Source organism: Amia ocellicauda, chromosome 9 (genome assembly GCF_036373705.1).
Source record: "Amia ocellicauda isolate fAmiCal2 chromosome 9, fAmiCal2.hap1, whole genome shotgun sequence".
Taxonomy (NCBI): Eukaryota; Metazoa; Chordata; class Actinopteri; order Amiiformes; family Amiidae; genus Amia; species Amia ocellicauda.
In genome coordinates, this window is record NC_089858.1 from 28928557 (window position 1) to 28952563 (window position 24007).

Sequence of the window (24007 nt, forward strand, 5' to 3'; positions counted from 1 at the left end):
TCATGGGCATAGTTACAGGCAAGGTGGGGGGCCTATTGTCCAGTTCTGTTTTTAGAACTAAAAATAAATCCACAAATGGAACAAGAAGGGAATCATTTGGGCAAGATTTTTTTTAAGCTCATGTTAATCATCACTCCATAAACACAAAATGCATCTTACAAATATACTTATTATTATGGCATGTGGTGGTAAGGATTTTAAATTGCTTCTGTGATTATGTAGTGTTATCCTTTCATACAGTTCGCTGTGTGAAGAATAACTCGGTGTTCGCAGTGTTGTGCAATGTAACAGACATACAATGTATTCCTTATTTGACTATACTGGTGCATTCTATCATTTTATTTTAGGAAAGCTACCCTCAAAATCAGACCAATGCTTCAAAGTTAGTCTAGGTCAGGGGTCTCAAGCTCAATACATGTCTTCTGCTTTTCTGTCCACCTGGAGTTCTAAAATACTTTCAGAAACATGTCTTAGTGTCATGTGTCTTTCAGAAACACATATTAGACACATGCATCATTGTTGTAAGGTCTAAGGTCTTTTGCAGTTGATTGCTTAAAAGACTCTTTGGATTGCACAACTTATAACATAATTTGCAGGCTGCGTAGAAGTTCTGTGTTTTTCCAGCCTTATTGGAACGAAAGACAGAAATCTAGATTGAGACCCTAGATCACTGCGTAGCACTGCATCAGTTTTCAAACACCCCCCACTCTTCACATTGGGGTTTGCTCTCTCTAAAGAGTGTGGTCTTTTCCCATTCCAGGCAACGTCTCGTCTGAGGGAGAGGGGTCGAGATGGCTGCCTGGCCGGGATCGAAGTCCAGCAGCTCTTCTGCTCCCAGAACACCACCATACCTGAACATCAGCTGAAAGAACTCAACATGAAGATTGACAATGCTTTACAGGTGAGCCATAATGGTGGACCGTTGTCAGCAGTCAGACCGTGATACAACGACCTGTTTTTACTCAACATACAGAAATGCAAAAGTCCAAAGTAAGCAGGAGTTTACATTTGATTTAGTTGATTTTGTTCAGCTGCCTTTTTAAAACCTTATTCTTAAATTATAATTTCATGGCATACTTTCACCAGCACTGGTAAAGGGTTCTGCAGTAGAAAATAAATAGATGCACAGGCAGGCCAAAAAATGACCAATTGCACTTGATGGAGTTGTGGGCAGAATCTGACTGTTCTTTTGAAAAACCTGGAGTCGTCACTGTATAGATCTAAGTGTATCCTTCACCTTTCCCCATGCAGGGTTACAAAGTAGCATTAGAGAGTCTGGGCCACAGTGAATATGCACTAAAAGCTGGCTTTCACCTCAACCCCAAATCTGTTGAAAGTGCTTTGCAGGTAAGTTAGCCTCTTACGGTATTTCTGACATACTTCTAATAGTTTTCCCTGTTTACACCATGCCATTTACAATGTCACACTTCTCATATATCGACTAATTTTCCACCTCAAACAGTCCAAAATCAGTGTAACTTTCTCTATATACCATTCTTTGACAACAACACCAGCTTGCTGCCCATTACAAAGCCAGTCCCAGACTAGACGGGATAATGAGAGAGAACTGCATTCATAAGATCGAAAAACAAATACGATCTGTTTTTCTTTTCTGTGGTGCTTCATAAAACCTTAGTAAAAAGACTAAATTGTCTAAATTGAAAACAAAGTTCTGTAATTCAGTGTTTTGACTATTTCCATTTTTTTAAGTACTGGAGAGTGCTTTTATGTAAAAGCTGCTGTATCATGGTAAAGATGACAATTACATGTGTTAGTTGTCGCTGTAGTGCTGGTCTTGTGACGCTCTTACGAACCGTGCCCTGTACTTTGTGGCCTGCAGGGCTGCTGCAGTGAGGCGGAGGTGCAGCAGGCTGGACGCACACAGACCACTTCCCAGCCCATCCAGTGCGAGCTGCCCACCATCCCGGTACAGATCGGCTCTCACTTCCTCAAAGGCGTCTCCTTCAACGAGTCAGCAACGGAAAACCTCAAACTTAAAACGGTACCCTTCCCTTCTCTTAAATGTTTTCCTCCTGTTTTAGACCAAGGTACGTGACTGAATGGCTTCAGAAAGTAAATGAAGAGTTCCATTCTCTAAATAAGACCTCGGGTGGAGTGAAGCTAGAACGTTTAAGGCTTAGACTTTAACTTCGACTTGAACCCAGCCAGAGCTTAGTTCGATATTCACATGGTTTTCGCAGGATACGACTTTCAGAGTTCGTCCTTAAGATCATATTCTAAAGGAAGGCCGTGAACACTAACTCTAAGCTTATGATGTTTAGTTGTTTTTTATCGTGACTTTGACTAAATAGTCCAGTGGGAGAGTTACCTGAGCTTTAGAGAGTGTTTTGCTTTACAAGCTCATGTATTTTCAGCTAAAGGAATTCATGCTAATCTCCCCACTATCAGGTAAATTTACTTCTCTTTTAAGCCTGGACACTTCCATAAAAGACAACAAAAAGACACAATAAAAACAACTGGACATTACTTCACACAAGTCATGTGGAAAGCACATAATGGGTGTGCTTTGGAAAAACAAACCTGCGTTGGCTTTTTCAGTTTTGCAGGGGAACTCTGTACTGTATTCAACTACTGTGATACAATGTAACTGGAAAAAGGGTCTAATGGGCTATTGCACAACTTTACTGTGAGTTTGTTTTGGAAGAAAATCCTTTGTGAATTGGCCTTAACCTGCTCTGTTTTGGTTAAATAAATACATGTGTGGAACATGTCCGCAAATAAGTTATTTATTTTTCCATCGGTTCAGCCGTATACTCCACACCTAGCCTTCAGAAGTGCGCATCGCATTTTTGTTATGGAGGGGCCGAAATCCTGGAAAGGAGCTTTTTTCGGATGGACTAATTCTGTTCCTCGCTGGTCGGGGGGTTGAGATTTCTTTCTAGATGGTATGTGATATGATTTTCGTCTGTCCTCCCCCAGCAAACGATGCTGCAGCTGATCAGAGAGGCGGCGGGGCAGAACGGCGTCTCTCCCCGGGATGACTCCCCCGTCACTGAGGTGCTCAACCAGGTGTGCCCCTCCAGCTGGAGAGCGGCTTGCAAGACGGCGGTGCAGTTGCTGTTCGGCCAGGCGGGGCTGGTGAGTGAAAACCCCCACTCATGGCTCTGTGCAGCTCAACACCCGCTCAGTACCGTATTATTGATATTATTGTGTATGATTTTGGAGAAACCTATTTTTGGTGTTTTGGGGCGGGGTCATTGTCTAAAAATCATGTGAGTTGTGACTGATTCGAGTAATTGGGTGCAATAAACTAAATGAGACCTTTATGGCATTTGAAAAGCAGTGCAACTGTCCTGGACCAGCGTTGGGGACTCCTGGTGTTCAGGTTTCCCAATTTAAAAATAAGTATATTCATACAACTAATCATTTTGGTTAAGTACCTCATTGTTCTAGTGCTTTATGTACTGTAATTTGTAATTCTAGTTCTGTAAGATTGACGTATGCAAAATTCTCTATCCAGATTTTTAAATAAACAAAACTGAAACCTATATAATATGTACTTTTTAGGTTATCTTTTAAGAACATCACGTTGTTGGTTTAGCAAGAGTGCCGTATCACTTAAGGAACACAAACACCGTATTTTGCCATTGTTAGTGCATTGAAGACTGTGTTTTGTGTTTTTGAGCTGTCTCCATTCATTTCAGTATATATAATTTTGAGGTGGATGCCTTTTTTCAACTGAGCTTCGTTTATCCCCTTCAGACTTCTGTCTTCTGGGGGTTTTGAACAGTTTCCCTCAACGTGATGTGGAGCTGCACAGTGACTTGTTTGTTCTGGTGCTTTGTTCTTGTGTTTAAAAAAGACGTTTTCAGTTTGCATATTATTATGAATGTATTATTTTTGGGGGATCTTCTACTCAGTTTACATTTGCACATAAAATTGGACACTGAGTTGCCAGTGGTCATTGTCTTTGGCTCCGAGCTCAGGCTGTTTGGCACAGAGGATGCACCTGCGTTATAAATAACAACAATGGGCTGTTATCCTGTGGGACGGGAAACCCCTTCCTTTGAAATGGCTGACCTGGGTGTGTGAAATGTACACACCGCTTCCACATCTGTGGGGGCGTGTGGGGGAGGGAGCTTTTGAGCCTTTTCGAGGGGAAGGTTTAAAGGTCTCCCACTCCAAAGCTGAGAAAGAAAAGAACCAAGTTTGATCATTAATCTGCCTTTCAATACTATAAAGTGGGAACTATGATAAAAGCTGTAGATTAAGTGTTCTGTCAGTCTGAGAACCCCTGGCTTCCATCCTTATATTTGTGTATTCAGATGCAGTCAATTGGGTGTGTTTGTATGAAGTATGCATTTTCTGGTTGAGACTTTGTTTATTTTTGTTGGACTCTTGTCCTGACTGATGTATGATGATACATTGCTTAAATATTTCCAAAATGGCCTTTCCCTGCTGCCTCCCCGAAGCTTAAAACTTAAACATGAATGCTGTGGCTGAGTTTAGTCACTGATACGTTTCAAATTACTTTGATCTGCCCCAAAATAAATATTCTTCTCTTTACCCACCAATAGATTATATCTCGGATAGGTTGCTTTTGTTACTTTTATTCTTTATAGTGTTACTCATGTGTCCTTGTTTCCCGTGTGCTGTCTTTTGGCTGCCAGGTGATCTGCTGGGTTACAAGCAAGCCAACATGGCCCAGTAGAGTCATGGACTCCTGTGTCAATGCGGGTATGTAACAGTGTGTGTGTTGACAGGTGGTGGTGGACACGGCTCAGATCGAGAATAAGGAAGCGTACGCTCCCCAGATCACACTGGAGGGATCCAGAATCGTGGTCCAAGTCCCATCAACATGGTGAGAACACAGTCTTTCCTGCAAGTTTTTACAAGTCTGGGGTGATGAATTAGCCTGGTATAAAACAATCCAAGTAGAGCAAAGAACCCTCTGACAAGATGGGCAAGAAATCAGTAAACAAAAGGCAGATAAGAATTAAAATGCTTGCATGTAATAAAGCCATATTTCAAGATTTTGTTTACTGACGGAAACGGGAGTGGGTGTGTGTAACAGGGTAGTGACAGTGTGTGTCCTGTGCAGGTGTCTGAAAGAGGACCCAGCCACCATGTCTCTGCTGCAGCGCAGTCTGGACCCTGAGAAGAACCTCGGCATGGTGGATGTGCTCTACACTGCTGTGTTCGACCTCAACAGGTGGAAGGAACACAGGTAAGGTCAAAATGACAAAACCATGTGTTTTGCGTCTTTTCCTCAGCTGCATTCTCACTAATCCAATTAAAAACAAGGTACTTTAAAAACTTAGAAAGAAAAGAAAGTTAGAATGCTTTGCTTAGGCAGAGAACAAATCACAGCTGGCCCATAAAAGAAACCCTCAATAAATTCTGCTCTGCTGTGTCTTGTGTAGAATCACCACAGACTTCATAACAGATCTCTCTCGGTTGTTCCCTCTCAGAGAGCAGGCCCTGCCCTGTATCCAGATGCAGCTGCAGAGAGAGAGCTCGGACTATGGGGTGCAGGCCGACCTGCCGTCAGGGAATGGGCCCAAGTCTTCAAGTGGGCTCCCCAAGACCATCTCCAAGCTGACTTCCAAATTCACCAAGAAAACTTCCTCCAGCAGCAGCAGCGGGGGCAGCTTCTCCATTCCCAGCACGCCCTCCCGCAGCCTCTTCGCAGGGGGCGGCTCTGAGGACAAGGCCAAGCCCCCCAGCGGCGCGGACGCCCGACTGCAGAGCATCCTCCACATTGGCAGCTTCCCCCGCACCCCGGAGCCCGGCCACTCGCCCCAGAGTGGGGCCCAGCTGGTCAACGGGTACCAGCTGGAGGACAAGGGCATGAACCTGCCCACGGACCAGGAGATGCAGGACGTCATCGACTTTCTCTCAGGTTTCAACATGGGCAAGTCCCAGCAGGCTTCGCCCCTGGTCAAGAGGAGGAACTCTGTGGCTTCCAGCAGTGCAGCCGAGCAGAAGCCGCCGACGGGAGCCCCGCCACCCTCGCAGGCCGTCCCGCACGCCGCCCTGCAGCCCCCACCTCAGGCCCTGCCCCAGCAGCAGCACCCGGCCCAGAAACAACAACAACAACAACAACAGCAGCAACAACAACAACAACAGCACATGCAGTACTATCAGCACCTCCTCCAGCCCATTGGTCAGCAGCAGCAGCAGGCCTCCCCACAGGCCCCCTCTCCACAGCCGCCCCCTCCCCAGCCGCAGCAGCAGCCGCCACCGCAGCAGCAGCAGCGAGTGCCAACCAAGTGGCTCAACAGCTCCACTCAGCACCCTCCCCAGCCCCCGCCGGCAGGACTCTCCCCCATCGGGCAGATGGGCCAGTGGGGCACCCCGGGGCTCCCCGACCTCAGCTCTGACCTGTACAGCCTGGGGCTGGTGAGCACCTACATGGACAGCGTCATGTCAGAAATGCTGGGGCAGAAGCCACAGGGTCCCCGGAACAACACCTGGCCGAATCGGGACCAAAACGAAGGGGTGTTCGGGGTGCTGGGGGACATCCTGCCCTTCGATCCTGCAGGTGAGTAGCGGGCTGGGCGTGGAGGGAGATTTAACCATGGAATTGGGCTGTTCTGTGTTGAAAGCTGCTCAGCGGATCACATGACAAGGCCTTGTTGAAAAGCCATGTTACACCCGTGTTAAACCCGTGTTAAGCCAGCCCTCACCTCTTCAGCACTCCTCAGTGTCTGAATGCCACTACGCACTCTGTGGAGTGGTCAGTAAGCGTTAGGCTTTAGGGGCTGTCCTGAGTGTGCTGTGCACTTCAAAGACTGCATTCCTCCCTTAACGCACGCACGCACACAACTGATCTTTCCCCTGGTTGTCCCTGCCTTCATTTACCACCGTTCTAATTATATTTACCTGTGGTTTATCAGAGAAGAGATTCCTCCTGTTTGCATAGGCAGAGCGCATAAAAGAAAAGAGTTGTGGTTTTGGTTTTGTACTAGATGCTAATCTCTCCGGGTGTGCAGATAAGCAGCTGTCTAACATTTTACAAGGCCGTCTTTTGAATATTGATGCTGCGGCGGGGAGGGACTGCAGACCTTCTAGAAGGGGGAATTCTAAAAGAACAGTGTTCAAACCTGCTGTCAGAGGAGGTTGATTTTTGGATAATTTGTGGCCCACAGCAACCGCGGAATGGAAAAATAGTATTAGTTAGAAACCAGAGACCATTTAATTATATTTAATCATTTAAATTGCCTCTTCTCATTCTGATTTTAAGCATACATATAGACCTGTACACTGAGTGGAATTCAATAACCTACCATTGTATGGTGCACTGCCGATTTAAATATTGATTGTGCCAACTGCACTATGAAGCTGTGAGATTTTCATTGGCGTTTTTGGGAATTGGCCTGTATTCCCAGAGCAGTGCCAGAGAAGAAGATGGTTGGCGAAACAAACCAGATTAGTGCGACTGCAGCATCGAACAATGGCTGCTTGATTGGTAGATTTGTTACCATTTTAATTGGGACACGCAGACGGTAACCTATCCGAGGCCGGTGCTAAATGCGATTTTTATGGAGAGTCTTGGGAAGCCCATAGCGTCAACACTGACCTTCTTAAACTGCCGTGATCCCAGGGTTCATGGCAGACTGTGAGAGAGCAGAGAGTCTCTGCATTTATCAGATCTGTCAAGCTGTTTGGTCAATGTGGTGCTGAGGAATGTCCCGGTAATTATGGGATGTAGAGTTAACATGCAATTACACATACACTCTGATCCATAACAAGGGCTGCTAACAAAAGTCATGATAGTTGGGGCCAAATTTGTGTTTATTTTATTGTCACAGTCCACTTTGTATTACTTATTTACTTCTTTAAAAAAAAAAAAAAAACAGTTTGGTTCAAGTTTGTAATTTGCGGTAGGTCTGCATTTTGCTTTGGTCCTGGCCTAGTTTTCTGCAAATTCTTGCTGGAATTACACACACAGATTGAATGTTTTTATAATTGTATTTAGTTCTCCCTTTGTCAGGAGGTGAAGACACCAGTACTGGTAAATTTGGTGGGTTTTTTCATTTGTATCCATCCTTTTTGTTTTAATATGCCCTTCCAAATGCATATGTGCGATCTTCTTTTACAACATCACTTGCTCTTGTTAAATCAGCAAAGGCCATTGTGGGGAGCTGACTGACGGCTATTGTGCTTTTTTTGCTACGCTAGACAGTTGGGTTTTAAAGGATTTTGCTGCAGGGCTGATTTACAGCGAGAACAGCTGAGTGTGTGAGAAAAGTGACAGTGGGTTTTCTCTCCCTCCTATGCAGTGGGCTCTGACCCAGAGTTTGCGCGCTATGTGGCAGGGGTCAGTCAGGCCATGCAGCATAAACGACAAGCCCAGCATGTCCGCCGCCCAAGCAACCCCCGCAGCAACTGGGCGATCCCTGACGAGCCTCACCGGACCTGGCCCCACCCAGAGTACTACACTGAGGGGTACGTTGGCGCTACAACGCTCATCCTGACCATGGCCAACTGTCATTGTTTTTTTTTTGTTCAACACACGATTGTGCTTCAGTATGGATAGATTTCCTTTAAGCTGACTTTGGTAATTGTTGTCTACACCAGGTTAAAGTATAAAGTATTTATTCATTTTGGAAATGTTTTAGTTCCCTTGGTTGAGCTTAAATACTGGACACTTTATGGCCCTCTCCTGAATTCTCATTATACCAGTAAGGTAACTGGGCCTCAATCTCTTTCGGTTATATGGTGTGTAAGATCCTTTGCTGTTCAATATACAATATGTATATCAATATACAAAGCTATACAAATGTTAAACTCCCTCTGTATAGAAATGATAATGCTGCAGTGTGTTTTCCCAGGGACGGCGTGAATAGCAGCTGGTCGGCGAATCAAGGAGACTCCGCCAGCTCCAGCGATGAGACGTCCTCCGCAAACGGGGACAGTCTGTTCTCCATGTTCTCCGGACCAGACCTCGTGGCGGCTGTTAAGCAGCGAAGGTAGGGTCAGCTGTCCACGGAGACAGAATACCAACCAATAAATAACTGCATCGGTTGTCTCTTATACCAGTGCCATATTGCTCCAGTTTGTGTGAAGAGGAATAAAGAAACATATCAGCCTGTCCTACCCATGATGAAGGTGCTAAGAAAGAGCAAACTTATTTACTGGGCGACTGGGAACAGATGTTTGTTTTTGTTTTTTAGTGGTGCAGCTTTTTATGTTGATTGTTTTAGGCATTCTGTTTGAGAGGGGAGATGGTTGTGCAAAGGGAATATTATTTTTTTGTATGGGTGGCAGCGTGGGACTGTAATTTATGCTCTTCCTGTCTTGTGCAGAAAACACAGCAGCGGTGAGCAGGAAGTGTGCACCCTGCCCTCCCCGCCCCTCCACCACTCCGGGGACGATAGCAATCAGGTAAGAAGCGCTTCTGGTCCTGCAATCCAGAAGTGAGTAGGGTTTATTGGGACCGCGGTTTATTCACCGTGCATCTCTTTCCTGCAGGACTGTAAGACAAAAACCTGGCCGCCCAAGGCCCCCTGGCAGCACTCCTCCCAGCACACCAACACCCTGCCCAGTCAGAGCTCTTCCTTGTACCAGATGCCCATCCCCGCCAGCCAATGGAACGAGTCGATGCAGATGCTGCAGTCTCCGGTGTGGTCCACGGCCAGCGACTGCTCCCCCGCCGCTGGGATCTCTTCCGGCTTCCCCTACTCCCAGCAGCAGCAGCAGCAGCAAAAGCAAAGTACCCCCCCACAGCAGAGCACCCCCCAGCAGCAGCAGGCCTCGCAGCATAAACCCATGAATAAGGGCTTCAAATCCTTCCCGCTCAAGCACGACCGCAGGCCTTCCTACCTGCACCAGTACTGATCCCCACACCAAACCGAGCGGAACCCTTCTGAGTCGATTTACGCATCCGTGCCATTGCTCAGCCAGTCCGTGCCCGGTGTTTAAGCCTCTGAATTCCGGCGTCGCTCTTGCCCAGTGAGCGCCAGGGGATGTGGGGAGAGTCGGAGTGTATATACGCTTGCTAGTTAACTTCTTAACCATCGAGCAAAAGCTGTGACCGTTGCGCTTTAGTTGCTTCAGACTCCAGAATCCTAAACTGTACAATAAAGAAGGGTGGATATCTGTCGGGGGTGGTGGAGGGGGTGTTTTTAAACAAAACCTGCATTGTACACACAGCGACATTTTAGATCTATTCCCCCCCCCCCAATAAAACAACAACAAATGGACACATTTTTAAATTTACATTTTATAAGCCATTTTTCCTTTCACGGTCAGCTGTGCACGTCTCACTCGAATGCAGCTACATCGAACGGTCGCGTTGTTTATTTAATGTATATGTGGATTTTATTTTTATTTGTTTCCTAAAACTAAAACAAGCCTGTGGCATGAACATTATGCATTTGAGGAAGAGCACTCATTCATCTTCACAGCTGCACCTGAAGGTGTATTTTAGTCCGACTGAGGTAGAGAGGAGGACGTTCTACTGACCGCCCTTCGATTTGTTCTTAATAATGAAATGGGGGTTCATAAGCTATAACTGCCAAACTATTTTAACGGGACTAACTGTCAGACTACTTCTAAACCGAACACGGGCTTTCATCTACTGTTACATAGCTTGTAAATGACTCATATTAAATATAAATAATTTACTTCCATTTTTATTAAAGAGGCTTTGAGCAGGCTCGGCAGAAATATATTAATCATTGCAGAGGAGTAATTTGAAAGACATACACTACTTTTTTCAACAACTGACGTGTAGTATAAACGATAGCAGTAACTATGTGCCATGTGAATAGTACATCTCGCGGAATTTTGTTTTCCAACCAAAGCGTTGTTCAGAGTGAAATAACGTCACAGAGTTAGAAATAAGAATAATTATAATAATAATACATGTATAGTTAACTTCCCCACTGTATAATAAACTTAGAGAGAGAGTCTTTATACGGTTGAATATTTAAGTTTGCAATTTTCGTTTTCCGATTTGGCTGGTTTGTTCTGAATGATGGTTCAACTTCAAAAGAAATCTAATTCTTAATGTTTGTTCATTTAAATACAATATTTTTCTTGTACAAAAAGTATTGACAGTATTAATCTTATTTTTATATTTTCTTAAATCATTATACCATATTCTGTATGTGTTTAATGTTAGTGTAAGAAATTGGCATATTGAGTAACACATTTCTCTGTTGTCTTTTTTTGCCAGCACATGTAGTTATTTTTTTTTTCTACAGTTGAACTATATCATTTGTCTATAAGGGTTACCAAATATGCCATTATAAACACTAAACAAATATGATATGATGAGGGGTGTTTTTGAACCCATAATTCTTCAGTTTGTATGGTAATGGGCTGTATTTAAATGCCCAGAATGTTATCTTTTTTGTGATTTTTGCGGATGCCAATGTTGCCTGTATTTATGATATTACACCATGTTTTCTGAAAACTAACATACTTACCATGTTTACAGAGAATTGTTTGCTGTATATAAACCTTTTTATAGTTACGTGCTTGGCACAATCAAAATAGGGTTTGCTTTTTGTCTGTATGAGATCTCCCAAACAGCTTTTTTAAAATTATATATATATACATATATATATATATATATATATATATATATATATATATATATATATATATATATATATACATATATGTGTATAATAAAATATATGAATTATACATATATAAAGACCTTGAACTGTAACTATTAGCATTTTCAACCATGTGAACCATGGTTAACCAGTTGCTACTACTAAAAGAGAACAACACAAAATGTTTAACCCTGATGAAATCCATATGAAGGGAAGGACAGGGATGGGACAGAGAGATGTGGTTAGCGGTGATAGTCTATCGAGCCGGCAACAGTATATTCCTAAGTTTAAGCATGTTCAATTAAAAACATTAATTGTGCTTTTATAATCTCATTAAGATGGTTCATTTGATTTTATTAGATCCCCCCCCCCCCGAAGGCAGTTGCTTTGAAGCAAGTTTACATCCCCTGTTTTGAATATAAACGAGTGGTCAGAATATATGGGCATATTTGGAGAAATCGCTTTGAAAGTAAAATTCTGCCCGTGGAAGAGAGTGTGAGAATAATTCCCACAAACCCTGTTATTCAAAGTCATGCAGAATTGCAGACAGTCTACACCACTAATCTTCAAGTGAGAAAGTCAAGAAGATGTGATTAAAACACAATAAATAGATGGGCTAACTGTGGAACAATTCCCAGTCCCTTAAAGAAACCCAACAACCATGTGAAAATGCTCAACCTGCAACAAATGTATTTGCAACTGCTTGACAATCAGAGTTGAATGGACCTGGTTGGCTGAAGCAGTGGTGTAGGTGCAGATGTTTAATATGGTGCTGAAGTGCCCACAACTGGGAACTAGATAACCACGGTCTTCAATAGTTCCGAAACAGTGAGATTCTTCACTTCTTTCTCTTTGAAGTTGGGGAGAAAAATCAAACCTACAAAAAAGCATATCATAAATGAATCAACACTACGTGAAACTGTCCGTCGCTGGGCGGTTACCATTACACATACAACGGCTGCCGTCCCGTTTGTACCCATCCCTTCCTAAGAGTTTTCAAAACTGGTCCACAACTCAGGCCCCAGAAAAGAACAAAAAATACACACAAAAAAAAATAGGTTTCTGGTTGGTCCTCTCGAGCGAATGATTAGTCTGATATCAGAACCTATGAGCTGAGGTGGAACCAAAACCAGAAACCGCTGCAGACGTCCGGACTGGGTGTTCTGCAGCAGATGAAGGAATGTGAAATTGGAAGAGTAGACTTCAAACCATTTTTTGAGTCATTACATAGGTGCTGTGTTATTATATACTGAAAAAAAGAAAAAGAAAAAAAACTTTATAAAGCTGGTTATGTTCTCATGGTTTTTTTTTCTCCTTGGATCTTACATTACACTTGGTCAGACAAGTGTTGCCATCGACATTCTTTTGCACAAACTGCCAAGTGCTGAAGGTTTGTACAATAGCTCAGGCTAACTTTGCTCTAGATGCATTTGCTTTATGTGGGGAGTAAAATGTTTTTTTTGAAACTGGAATTGTACATTTTGTATTTTACATTTTAAAAGCTTCTGTAAGAAAAACACACAAAACAAAAACTATTTGCTTTATTAAAGATGTACATTTAACAATAAAAACAAAGATTTGAAACCTTTAATTTTGTGCTGTATCCAGAAAGTGAAGTTTATCAACAAGGGGGATCACTTGTACCTGGAGACACTGTTGAAAGATGAAACGCAGAGGTTATTCCCATTGCCCCCTTATTCAGCATTCGTAGTCATGACACAGTTGCATCATCTTTTAGCAACTCTATAACTGAGCTGCTAGCGTGGCTCACTAGCTTCTTGTTATAAGTAGAGCTTGTATACGCACACACACACACACCATTGAAACACGCCAACAATTCAAAGATTACAGACTTGAGTTATCTGGAGCTCTTTACACTGATTGCTGGATTTGAAGTAGTAAGACTGATGTCCCATTCTAAAAGAAAGTGCTTTCCAAGGCGCATTGTCTTCTGATTGTTGTGAACGGTCAGCTCTATTGCAACTCCGTGTTGCTGTGCATTGACAGCAGGTTTGTATGTCCTAAATTGCCCTGTTTTGCAGTCACAAACGCCAGGCTGTCAAAAATAAAACCCACCATCTCCCTTCTCAGTTCTGTGGTGACGGCTACACTTCCCTGAAGCCCTCAGAACAACACCGAGACCTGCTGAGAATGGGAACTAGACCAATAGTTCAATATACTGGTTAATGTATAGAAACCTACTGCATTTAATTACTGCATTCTTTCACTGAAGGTAACACCCTTACCTGAGCTGCCTGTATTTGCATTATCTTTATTAGAGTAAAAGAGGCTATCGGAGGAAGAAGAGTGGTGGAGGGAGTGCTGTACAAGATTCAGGGGCCTGAACTGTCCGATTGTCTAGGGATTGTCTAGCCCATGGGGAAGGGACGGTAGAGGAGACGCCAGTGGGATGCAGGACAGGAATACAAGGTGAGCTGGTGAGTCGAGGAGGGAGGGGGCAGAAGCTTGAGGGCAAAGACGGCGCTTCTTCAGTGCAGACCGACACCTGGACTGTACCGGGCAAGAGTAACCCCTGAAATCCCCAGCTGGGAGTGCAACGATCTGGTGTGTTTACAGAACTGACTTCAGCCACCTGTCTCGAGTTGCAAGCCAACTAACTGCTAAGGAAACTGAAGTGCAGGAAACCTGTGTCCGGGCAGGCAGGCAGGCAGGCAGGCATCACTGCTTAATGAAGTAAAGACATGCAGGCATCTGTTTACTCACTGGAGGCGCAGACTGGGGAGTCCTCCACCTAAACAGGGCTGTATTAAGTGGGCGGCACGCCAGGCTGACCACAGACACACACACAGTGCAGTCCTCTCCCCTACAGTCTGGGGCAGGGTACCAGTTTTCCATAAACAGCAGGGGTGGCTGACTGGACTGAACTGGTCGCTGGAGAGGGCACTCATACTTGTAAACAAACCCAAATGCTATACACTCTGCTGAAGGGTGAGCCGATTCAACCAAATGAATTGCTCATTTGTTTGCGAACACAGTTAACCCTGAGGAACCCCACCTTTATGTCACATGCAGAGAGAGGCCTGGCAAATTAGATTAATTAAATTTGGTGACATATATATCACACTGGTATCTTAAGGGTTAATTGAATTCTACATGCCACAAGAATGTGTTTGTGTGTGTGTGTGTGTGTGTGTGTATGTATATATATATATATATACATAACAGGATTTGGAAATAATAGATTCGGTCTTTGATGTTGCCTAGGAATTATTATTTGTGGTAAGGAAATAAATTATACACCAGCAAAACCGCTCTAATTCATATTTATAAACGCAACTAGAAACCTCTTTTGGGCAGGTAAAAGCATTATTATTAGACTCCTGTGAAAAGTCCCCATTTATTTACACGTTTGTTGATTCAGATAATACAATTAGAAAAGCACAGGTGTCGTATCAAACAACCAACATATACACATGAAACGCATATTTTTGGACAGGTAGCCTTACAGCTATACATGTGTTTTGATGCACAAGTTGACTAGTGTTTCTGTAGCGCGGATACCAATACAAGCACGCATGTCTGCGCATGTGCAGACGCTGCCCACGGCCGGCTGAGACAATGCGCGCTGTATTGAGATCGTGTGACAGCCCAGACCTCACTGCCTTCAATCAGTGCAGCCTCTGATCAGCAAACTAAACATGTATAACTGATCGACAAATAGAGTTTAATAGACAAGATTGTAATGAATCACATAATAACATTGTTTAAAGTGACGACTGCAGATATATATATAATGAAATCATACGTGATGTTTGTATGTATGAATAACTGGATACATGCAATAATGAATGGCGCTATTTGAGAACACATCCTGCACAATTCACTCGCGTTTTATTTTTTTTTTAAATATTCTGCTATTGCATAACTTCTGATTTACCACTACACCATTATACACTCATTGCTGATTGACAACCTTACAGATAACTATTTATTACAATGTTATCTGTAATAAAATTGTCTGAAAAATAGAAATAACACGTTTTAAATTAGACAAATGAAGATCTCCAAGTCTTTGCCTTTTATTTGGATAAATCACCAGGTTTCATAAACCATCACGAATCCGCCGGCCGAGAAATAATGGGGAAGGGGGCCCCCGTGTGGCGGCGTGCGGGGCTGCAGCGCTGCCCTGCAGGCCTCTGTTCCCATTCAGGTGAATAGCGCTGCTCGGACCCAGCGAACTGTGTGACAGTTCATCTCCCATTGGTATATATTTGTGAACTTGTCAGATTTTAAAACAACATTTTAGAGACTTTTCTTCACTCCACATGAGCAGATCTTTAGCAAATGTAAAGGCACGAATGTACCGAAGGTCTCCCCCGTGTGGCGAGTCGGGGAACTGCACGTCAGACCGGCTTCGATTAGCTGCTCCGCCGGGCAGAGCTGATTGGCTGTCCTAGTCGAGACCACGCCCCTGTGTAGTTCCTCGGGTGCCCCGCCCTGCGCACCTGTGCCGGTAAGATGCAGGTAACGAGATTGTGGGACTTATTTTTATATCAATAAAATACTAAATATAACGTTTATTTATTATATAGTAACAACTGGATAATATGTTGACAGAAATATGTCTGTTGGCTGTGTAATGTATCCTTCCTCTTCATTTGGTTTAATCCGTGTTTATATTGTTTAATTAGGCTGGTGTGCTGTGCATTAAGCAGAATAAAACAGTGTGGATGTGCTTTGTTGTTAGTGGTGGTGGAGTGCAATACTCATGGGTGCTGAAGACATTTGGAGATAGAATTGGTACATACATGCATTTTATCAAAGCTTTCACATTCAGGGGATTACTTATACAATTGTATGTGGGTTTGGGCTGCAGCTGAGACGCTTGTGTTTAAAAGCAAAGTGCGTGTTTAGGAAGGCTGGCATTGTGTCCTGTGTGTTTTGTTTGGGTCGCTTGGGGTTTGGACAGGCAAACTGCATTATAAAAGTCGGGTCTTGCTCGCAATCCGGCTCCATATACACCTGTCTTTTTGCTGCTGTTCCTCAGGACGTGTCTGCTGTGGGTTTATTGTCGAGGTATATCTAAAACCTTTCATTTGTTATGATCTGTAATGTTGTATGCTGATTGCGATCCGACAAATTCAACATGAAAGCACGAACCACAACCTCCTAATGCAAAATACATGGAAAAATGCAGACTACTGTCTTTTTATTAGTAGGAAAAAGCATATATTTGGTCTGTTTGATTATGATAATTCATGTGACCAGAGGTGCTGCCGAATAATTATGTAACCTGCAGATTAAAATAGTTACTTTTATTGTCGGCTTTTAAATAAATTGGATACAGGCAGCAGCATCCCGCACTGCGTTGTGTAATTTGCAATATTATTTAGTATTACAAACGCAGTATGGGATGAAACGGTGGCATCATTAGTGATGGTAGTCGGATCTAATGTGTTTGCAGTATTTGACTGTAATAATACAGCCACTCTCTCTCCGGGGCTCCGGACACCTCCTCAGTGTGGGTATGAGTGGCTCTGAACTGTCACTGTGCATTTTGATTAAATCACACCTTTACAGTCTCATAACTAACCTTACTGCCCAACCACTGTAATGGTAATGCACTATCCAGCTGCTGTCATGTTGGGTTCCTGTGGGAGTAAATAAAGGGATTTCCTGTGTGAAGTATGTGTTTATTGGTGTTTCAGGTCTGATGGGGTCTGTCTACAGTTTCTTGGCTGGAGCGTCTGCCCTTATTGCAACCGCTACCTAAGAAACAATGCGAATGTGGCGGTGGGCGGCTATGCCATTGAAGCTGGTTATGTTGCTCAAAATGGGTACAATCTGGTGGGTGATGTAAACAAGACTGATAACGGCCTCACTCGGGCCAATCTGCACCCATATCGCAACCTTATTAGCAGTAGGCTATTTGTTAACTGATCATACATCCCAAATAATTATATAAGTAACGTACAACATACGATTTCCATCATTGTAAATGCTATGGTTTGTGTTAATGAGCTCCTATGTGCTGACGGGAGGGGCATGGGAGAAATCACAGTAACAATAGCAGCTCTGACAATGTACAATAAGCAGAAGCAAAGTGATATAAAGAGCGAAATTACAAACTAGACAAAACAGTCTCTCAGGCCACTTTTCTAGCCATGATTATTACATCCAAATCCACCATTCAACCTTAAACAAACCTACTGTAACATAATCGATCATTCAGAAAATTGCCTGTTAGCTTTAACAGTATTAAACCTACATCTTGCAAAAACTGCTATTTTTATTAGGCTGTTTGAGTCACCATGAAAGGTCTCTAGTGGTAATCATTAATACATAGCTGATGTATTAGTTGCATCTTACAAGCATAGCTGTATCATTAAGGGTGCTGTACTGAAACGAATAATGTGCCTTATAGTAACATCGTCCAGCACAAAATGCTACTTACTTTCAATGGCTGAAATCTGAGCTTCAAAACGATGTGCTGCTAATGTGTGGATGGTCAAGATACCCGTCTGGAAATATTGTGGAAGAAACATCAAGCAACAAGTCAATAACTGTTACACACAATACGAGCGGGGTTAAAATCAACAGCAAATACGTATTCTGAACAACCAAGCCATGCTTATAAGTTTCTTTTTAAAATCCCTGTTGAAAAATGAATGACTACGCATTTGAAAACGAAGTATTTTATACTTTGCTGAATCGGTTTGCTTAATGCTTTAGATGCCACTGAAATGCGAGCCTCCCGCTGCAGGGATCAGGGTAGTGACGGCGGAGACGCAGTGCCTGTTGCGCAGATGTCCGCAGCTCTGCGCGGCTCCGCCAATGGGATCGCCGGGATTTTGCAGATCTGCGCTACAAGGACACGACTTATAATATTCTGTCAAAAATGTATCTAACTAACCTTGTGTCGGTATAAAGTGAAGGTGCATTAAATGTGCTTTGTTGGGAGACGGGGTGAAATGCGCTGTTCACTAGATTGGAGTAAAACAAAACAAACCCCAATAATAATCAGTCTAAAAAGTAGTATAGGTTATCAATGAAGAGCACTGAGCATGTTATTGTAAATGACAAGGCCAGCACAGCTAAACTACCACAAATAAACGTTAACATTATTAATTTAAATATTAACTTACCTTCCATTGAATCAGTCCATTGTTGAAGCTCACATTCAAGAAAACTTTAGGAATGAAAGACATTTTCCAACGTTAAAAAACTAATACAAACACATCCTCCTAGTGAAATTTCCAATTGCACATTTCCGAATATTAAACATCACTGCAATGTTATGTTTTGTAAGAACTATGGTATTTAAATAAGTGTGGATTACGTCAGAGGGGCGGGGCCTCCGGCAGGTAGACCCTCCTCCTGGAAGCGGCCGTCATTGAATAAACAGCAATCATCTGTGAAACACAAGGGAGTATTTTGGCAGACAGCATTTGTTAAAAAAAAACGTTGAACGTTGATTATAGTTGCACGACCACTGATCTCTATTTTAACAGTAATGTTCCTGGATCATTTACAGTTATCCTACTATATATATATATATATATATAGAATGTAAAAGTAATATTTATTCAACAATATGAAGTTATCAAATATTCAACAGGAAGACCACACTACCAAAAACAGAAACATATACAATTTAATAAGAAAATCAGATTGTGAAAATTGCTTTGTAGTTCCCTGAGAAAGTTAGTGTAGTTTTCTTTCTCTGAGCAGAAAACAAAACAAAAATACAACCAAAATTTACTTTTACTAGAAAGACATCAATATAGGCTTATGTTTTCTTTATGTGTATGGGAGTTCTTCTGCAGTGTAGTGAGTTTCATTTAATGTGAGAGATAAATAGATAAAAAAAACATACATAGCATTTACACATTTAGATTTGTATGTAATTCATAATTCAGACATAATATTCCTGAAACAGGTGAACATTATTCAAATAAGTATATTAAACACTGTCATCAAAGTACAGACCAAATAAACTTGAATTTATTATAAGATAAGGACTAATTCAACACATTAATAATAAGTGGAGTGGGATGCTTTTAAGGCTCAGCATTTGAACAACCACATGCTACACTACTGTAGTTATATTTTGTAAGTTGCCCTGGATAAGGGCATGTGCAAAGGAATACATAATAATAATAATAGTTCATTTTGAAACTTCAAAATAATGTGGTACAATCACATGAACAAAACAAATTATCCCTTAGGAAGAGAAGATATCATGTAATCATATTGCATTTTCCTTTGAATGACCAATAAACTCAGTCTGCCATCTACTTTATCTTGACAAGCAATACTGAAGCTGTACAACGATGCACAACTGAGGTGACAACTAACTTGTGACCAATTCAACCTCAAAATATGATAATATGATTAAAATGTATTATGTTCATTAGTGGACATGAATTGAGGAATGATTGCTAATTTCCTGAATGCCAACTTGTGTAGCTTCACAATCCACAATATATTTAAAATAAAATATTTGTCTCAAGCTTTACAATTATTCTCCATTTCAGGTGGCATGTGATGTTACTGCAATTTTACCCATTAAATGTAGCAAATGTACTGGTATATGACCATGTTTCCATAAATAACTAATTTTAGGCACAAGTTTTTTTTTTTTTTTAAGACATTTTATTAAAAAAAACAATTTTAATCTGCTATTAATTCACTATATTACATGCTGCCATATTACAACAATATAAAGTTTTCAAAATTAATATCTCACCCCTAGGTTTGCATTTATATAAATAGTTAACAAAAACAATGCAATCAAATCCAGTTCGTTCCATTTTGTGGAGCTGGCCTTCACAGATGTATTTACTTCAAAATAATGTCCGTGTGTGTCCATCTCAGTCTACTGTACTCTATTCCCCACATCTCTCCTCACAATGCTCCTGAAAAAGAGAATCCACAATAACTCTTCCAGATCTGACACAGACAATATGCAACATCAAGCAGTTAATGGGGCAAGTGGAAGAGTGGGGGGGGGGGCAGTATCTTATCTGCTTTCCAGTAGTCAACTCCAGCAGTTATCTAAAATAACCCCCAGAACCTGAAGTCAAAAGTCACATTTGCAAAATGTGCATGACACAATTGAGAGCTTGATGTTGTCATCATTACACACAAAAGCAATATTCCATTATCTCACAGAACCCCCCGCTTTATGATAACAGACATAAAATCGGTTCTCACCTGTGGCAGCGCTCTCTTTATCCGCTGATGGGCAGGAATTACTGAGATCCACCTTCACCAGCGACACGGGGGCTGCAGACACCTCCGCTGCTTCACAGAGAGTCTGGGGAGAGCAGGGAAGCACTTGAAAAAGCACGAAGTGCAATCGGGCTGAGAGGAATAATTGATCAGAATGAAAGACCATGATCTCCATCTGTGGGCAATGGCACCCTTGAATACATACACTCACCTAAAGGATTATTAGGAACACCTGTTCAATTTCTCATTAATGCAATTATCTAACCAACCAATCACATGGCAGTTGCTTCAATGCATTTAGGGGTGTGGTCCTGGTCAAGACAATCTCCTGAACTCCAAACTGAATGTCTGAATGGGAAAGAAAGGTGATTTAAGCAATTTTGAGCTTGGCATGGTTGTTGGTGCCAGACGGGCCGGTCTGAGTATTTCACAATCTGCTCAGTTACTGGGATTTTCACGCACAACCATTTCTAGGGTTTACAAAGAATGGTGTGAAAAGGGAAAAACATCCAGTATGCGGCAGTCCTGTGGGCGAAAATGCCTTGTTGATGCTAGAGGTCAGAGGAGAATGGGCCGACTGATTCAAGCTGATAGAAGAGCAACTTTGACTGAAATAAGCACTCGTTACAACCGAGGTATGCAGCAAAGCATTTGTAAAGCCACAACACGTACAACCTTGAGGCGGATGGGCTACAACAGCAGAAGACCCCACCGGGTACCACTCATCTCCACTACAAATAGGAAAAAGAGGCTACAATTTGCACAAGCTCACCAAAATTGGACAGTTGAAGACTGGAAAAATGTTGCCTGGTCTGATGAGTCTCGATTTCTGTTGAGACATTCAGATGGTAGAGTCAGAATTTGGCGTAAACAGAATGAGAACATGGATCCATCATGCCTTGTTACCACTGTGCAGGCTGGTGTTGGTGGTGTAATGGTGTGGGGGATGTTTTCTTGGCACACTTCAGGCCCCTTAGTGCCAATTGGGCATCGTTTAAATGCCACGGCCTACCTGAGCATTGTTTCTGACCATGTCCATCCCTTTATGACCACCATGTACCCATCCTCTGATGGCTACTTCCAGCAGGATAATGCACCATGTCACAAAGGTCGAATCATTTCAAATTGGTTTCTTGAACATGACAATGAGTTCACTGTACTAAACTGGCCCCCACAGTCACCAGATCTCAACCCAATAGAGCATCTTTGGGATGTGGTGGAATGGGAGCTTTGTGCCCTGGATGTGCATCCCACAAATCTCCATCAACTGCAAGATGCTATCCTATCAATATGGGCCAACATTTCTAAAGAATGCTTTCAGCACCTTGTTGAATCAATGCCACGTAGAATTAAGGCAGTTCTGAAGGCGAAAGGGGGTCAAACACAGTATTAGTATGGTGTTCCTAATAATCCTTTAGGTGAGTGTACAACTCCCAGCTACAGTGATTGACAGATTTGCTTCTCCTATATGCATGTATTGTATTTATGAAGAGGCCTGATAAAGGGGAGCATGCATTGTATGAAGAGACAACAGGCAGAAGAAATATAACTTACCGTCGTTGTGGCTGGAGGCGAATTTGGGCTGGCATCTGCTATAGTTCCCAAATACACTAGGTTCCTGTGCAAAATCTGTTGGTATCTAGAATCATAAATACATGATATACCAGGCCGTTCCTTTTAAAAGGTCTAGGTTAATAAGATCCACAGTGCTGACCTCTAAACAGTGCTTACAGTTTCAGTGACCCGTACTTACTGGACACATTCGGTGACTCTTCCTTTTTGCTGGTACTCTGTTATACAGCGAACCAACTGGTCGTTTTCATCAAGTAGCTGTAAAAAAAACAACAGCCATGAAAAGACCCATAGAGATTTTAAGACATTAGTTGCCTGCATTGTCATAGGTATAAATCATATATGCACTGCTTTGCAATAGGGAATATCACCAGTGTGTACTGATATATTGTGAAAAGACTTACCCCTTTAATGGGAAATAAATACTATGAGAATAATATGCACTCAAGTCACACACAGTTCAAAATACACTGATGAATGGTTTTAGAAAAGATTCAAGTCTATAGGCTATATGTATCGTGTTCTAAAACTGACCCAAATAACACAACAGAAAAGATCAATACAGCCTTTATAGCGTGAGTGGATTGAGAGCACGAATATCCCGAGTAACCAGACCGCCATACCCTCTGTATTACTTCCTGGTTGATCTGTGCTTTGCCTCGTTGCTTCTTTGGCACAAAAACAACGGACATTTTGTAACGTATTCTTTTGAGGAAAACGGGACAATTGAAGACTTTAGCACCCTCTCAACAAAGCCACGGTGGGCCTATTAACTACTGCTAGAAGTAGACCACTAGACCACTCAGGAGACAGGGTGACAGTCCTCAATAAATACCGCGTCCACTCTGTTTCCTAAGTGTAATCCAACCCTCACATACATATTCGTTCATTGCCGATTAAACAATCCATCAAATGATGGCCATTTTTAAACGATAACAATAACATCTCCTGTAGAAGCTGTTCCGGTGCAGAGGATGTGACGTCATCGACGGCGCCACAATTAGACGTAAGCGGAAGTTCACAAACCTACACGGAAGCAAAGGGATGGCGCCTTTCATTAGTCTAACATTTAAATACGGAATTTAAAATGACTAATACGTACAGAAATACGCAACAGACTTATTTCATTGTAAGTCAGTTTTTGAGTGACCAATGTACAAAACCAACATGTCTATTAGTCCATTTATTTAACGCACATTTCCAATAGCCCTCTCCTGGTTTCTTGTAGAAGTGATTACACAGTGAACCGTTTTCTCGGTGTAGTAAAAATGTTTCTAAATACATCTTTGAAGTGATGTTGAAATGTTGTAAGGTATAATTAAGCCGTTTCAAAACATATGGAGAGAACTCTAAACTAGAAAGGTTAGATGGTAAATGGAACACAATTCGGAAAAAAAAAAAAAGATTTGTTTCTGTGGTAGAAGCTTATGGGACTTGAAATAAAACTAATATCAAGCAACAGAAAAAGTCAGTCACCGCTACAAAATACACTCATCCTACTTGGAGAGCAATGCCTTTAAAACTACTGTATTTCTATGTACGTGACGCGCTGCTTCCTTGAACTGGCTCTTTAGTTCTTCCCAACGCCCGGACTTATTAATGCATGAGTTACTAAAAGCACTGGAACCTGAAAAAAAAGAGTTCGACCATTTCAAGATTTTTTTTTTTATTGAGTTTTAATTAACAAAACAAAGACAATTAAAAGC

At 42.2% G+C, this 24007-nt stretch overlaps 2 protein-coding genes across 5 annotated transcripts in view; one reads left to right on the forward strand and one right to left on the reverse strand.

Moving 5' to 3' along the window:
* The window catches only part of garre1 (granule associated Rac and RHOG effector 1), a 41967-nt gene extending 28842 nt beyond the window's left edge, over nucleotides 1–13125 (forward strand). For all 4 annotated transcript variants that reach the window (XM_066714007.1, XM_066714006.1, XM_066714009.1 and 1 more), the window contains 11 exons: nucleotides 761–901; nucleotides 1252–1347; nucleotides 1841–2002; nucleotides 2941–3099; nucleotides 4725–4822; nucleotides 5063–5188; nucleotides 5433–6505; nucleotides 8247–8412; nucleotides 8799–8936; nucleotides 9273–9351; nucleotides 9439–13125. In XM_066714007.1, coding sequence (XP_066570104.1) covers nucleotides 761–901; nucleotides 1252–1347; nucleotides 1841–2002; nucleotides 2941–3099; nucleotides 4725–4822; nucleotides 5063–5188; nucleotides 5433–6505; nucleotides 8247–8412; nucleotides 8799–8936; nucleotides 9273–9351; nucleotides 9439–9804 — 2604 coding nt within the window. In that variant the 3' untranslated portion in view covers nucleotides 9805–13125. The remainder of the gene's footprint in view (nucleotides 1–760; nucleotides 902–1251; nucleotides 1348–1840; nucleotides 2003–2940; nucleotides 3100–4724; nucleotides 4823–5062; nucleotides 5189–5432; nucleotides 6506–8246; nucleotides 8413–8798; nucleotides 8937–9272; nucleotides 9352–9438) is intronic.
* Nucleotides 13126–20127: 7002 nt separating this feature from the next.
* On the reverse strand, nucleotides 20128–23290 carry ss18l2 (ss18, like 2). The gene is made up of 5 exons (XM_066714010.1): nucleotides 22925–23290; nucleotides 22483–22559; nucleotides 22284–22368; nucleotides 20712–20814; nucleotides 20128–20413 (listed from the first exon to the last, which is right to left on the reverse strand). The coding sequence occupies exons 1-5, from the start codon at nucleotides 22991–22993 to the stop codon at nucleotides 20403–20405; spliced, it is 345 nt and encodes a 114-aa protein (XP_066570107.1). The 5' UTR covers nucleotides 22994–23290; the 3' UTR covers nucleotides 20128–20402.
* Between the last annotated feature and the right edge of the window lie 717 nt (nucleotides 23291–24007).

What these genes read in the sequence shown, in the direction of transcription:
- ss18l2 (XM_066714010.1), bottom strand. Translation starts at nt 22,993, where the DNA reads ATGTCCGTTGTTTTTGTGCCAAAGAAGCAACGAGGCAAAGCACAGATC. An exon ending in ACCAGGAAGTAATACAGAGG is followed by an intron (nt 22,560 to 22,924) that starts GTATGGCGGTCT and finishes TTTTTTTTACAG; the next exon opens with CTACTTGATGAAAACGACCA. An exon ending in AGAGTCACCGAATGTGTCCA is followed by an intron (nt 22,369 to 22,482) that starts GTAAGTACGGGT and finishes TTATGATTCTAG; the next exon opens with ATACCAACAGATTTTGCACA.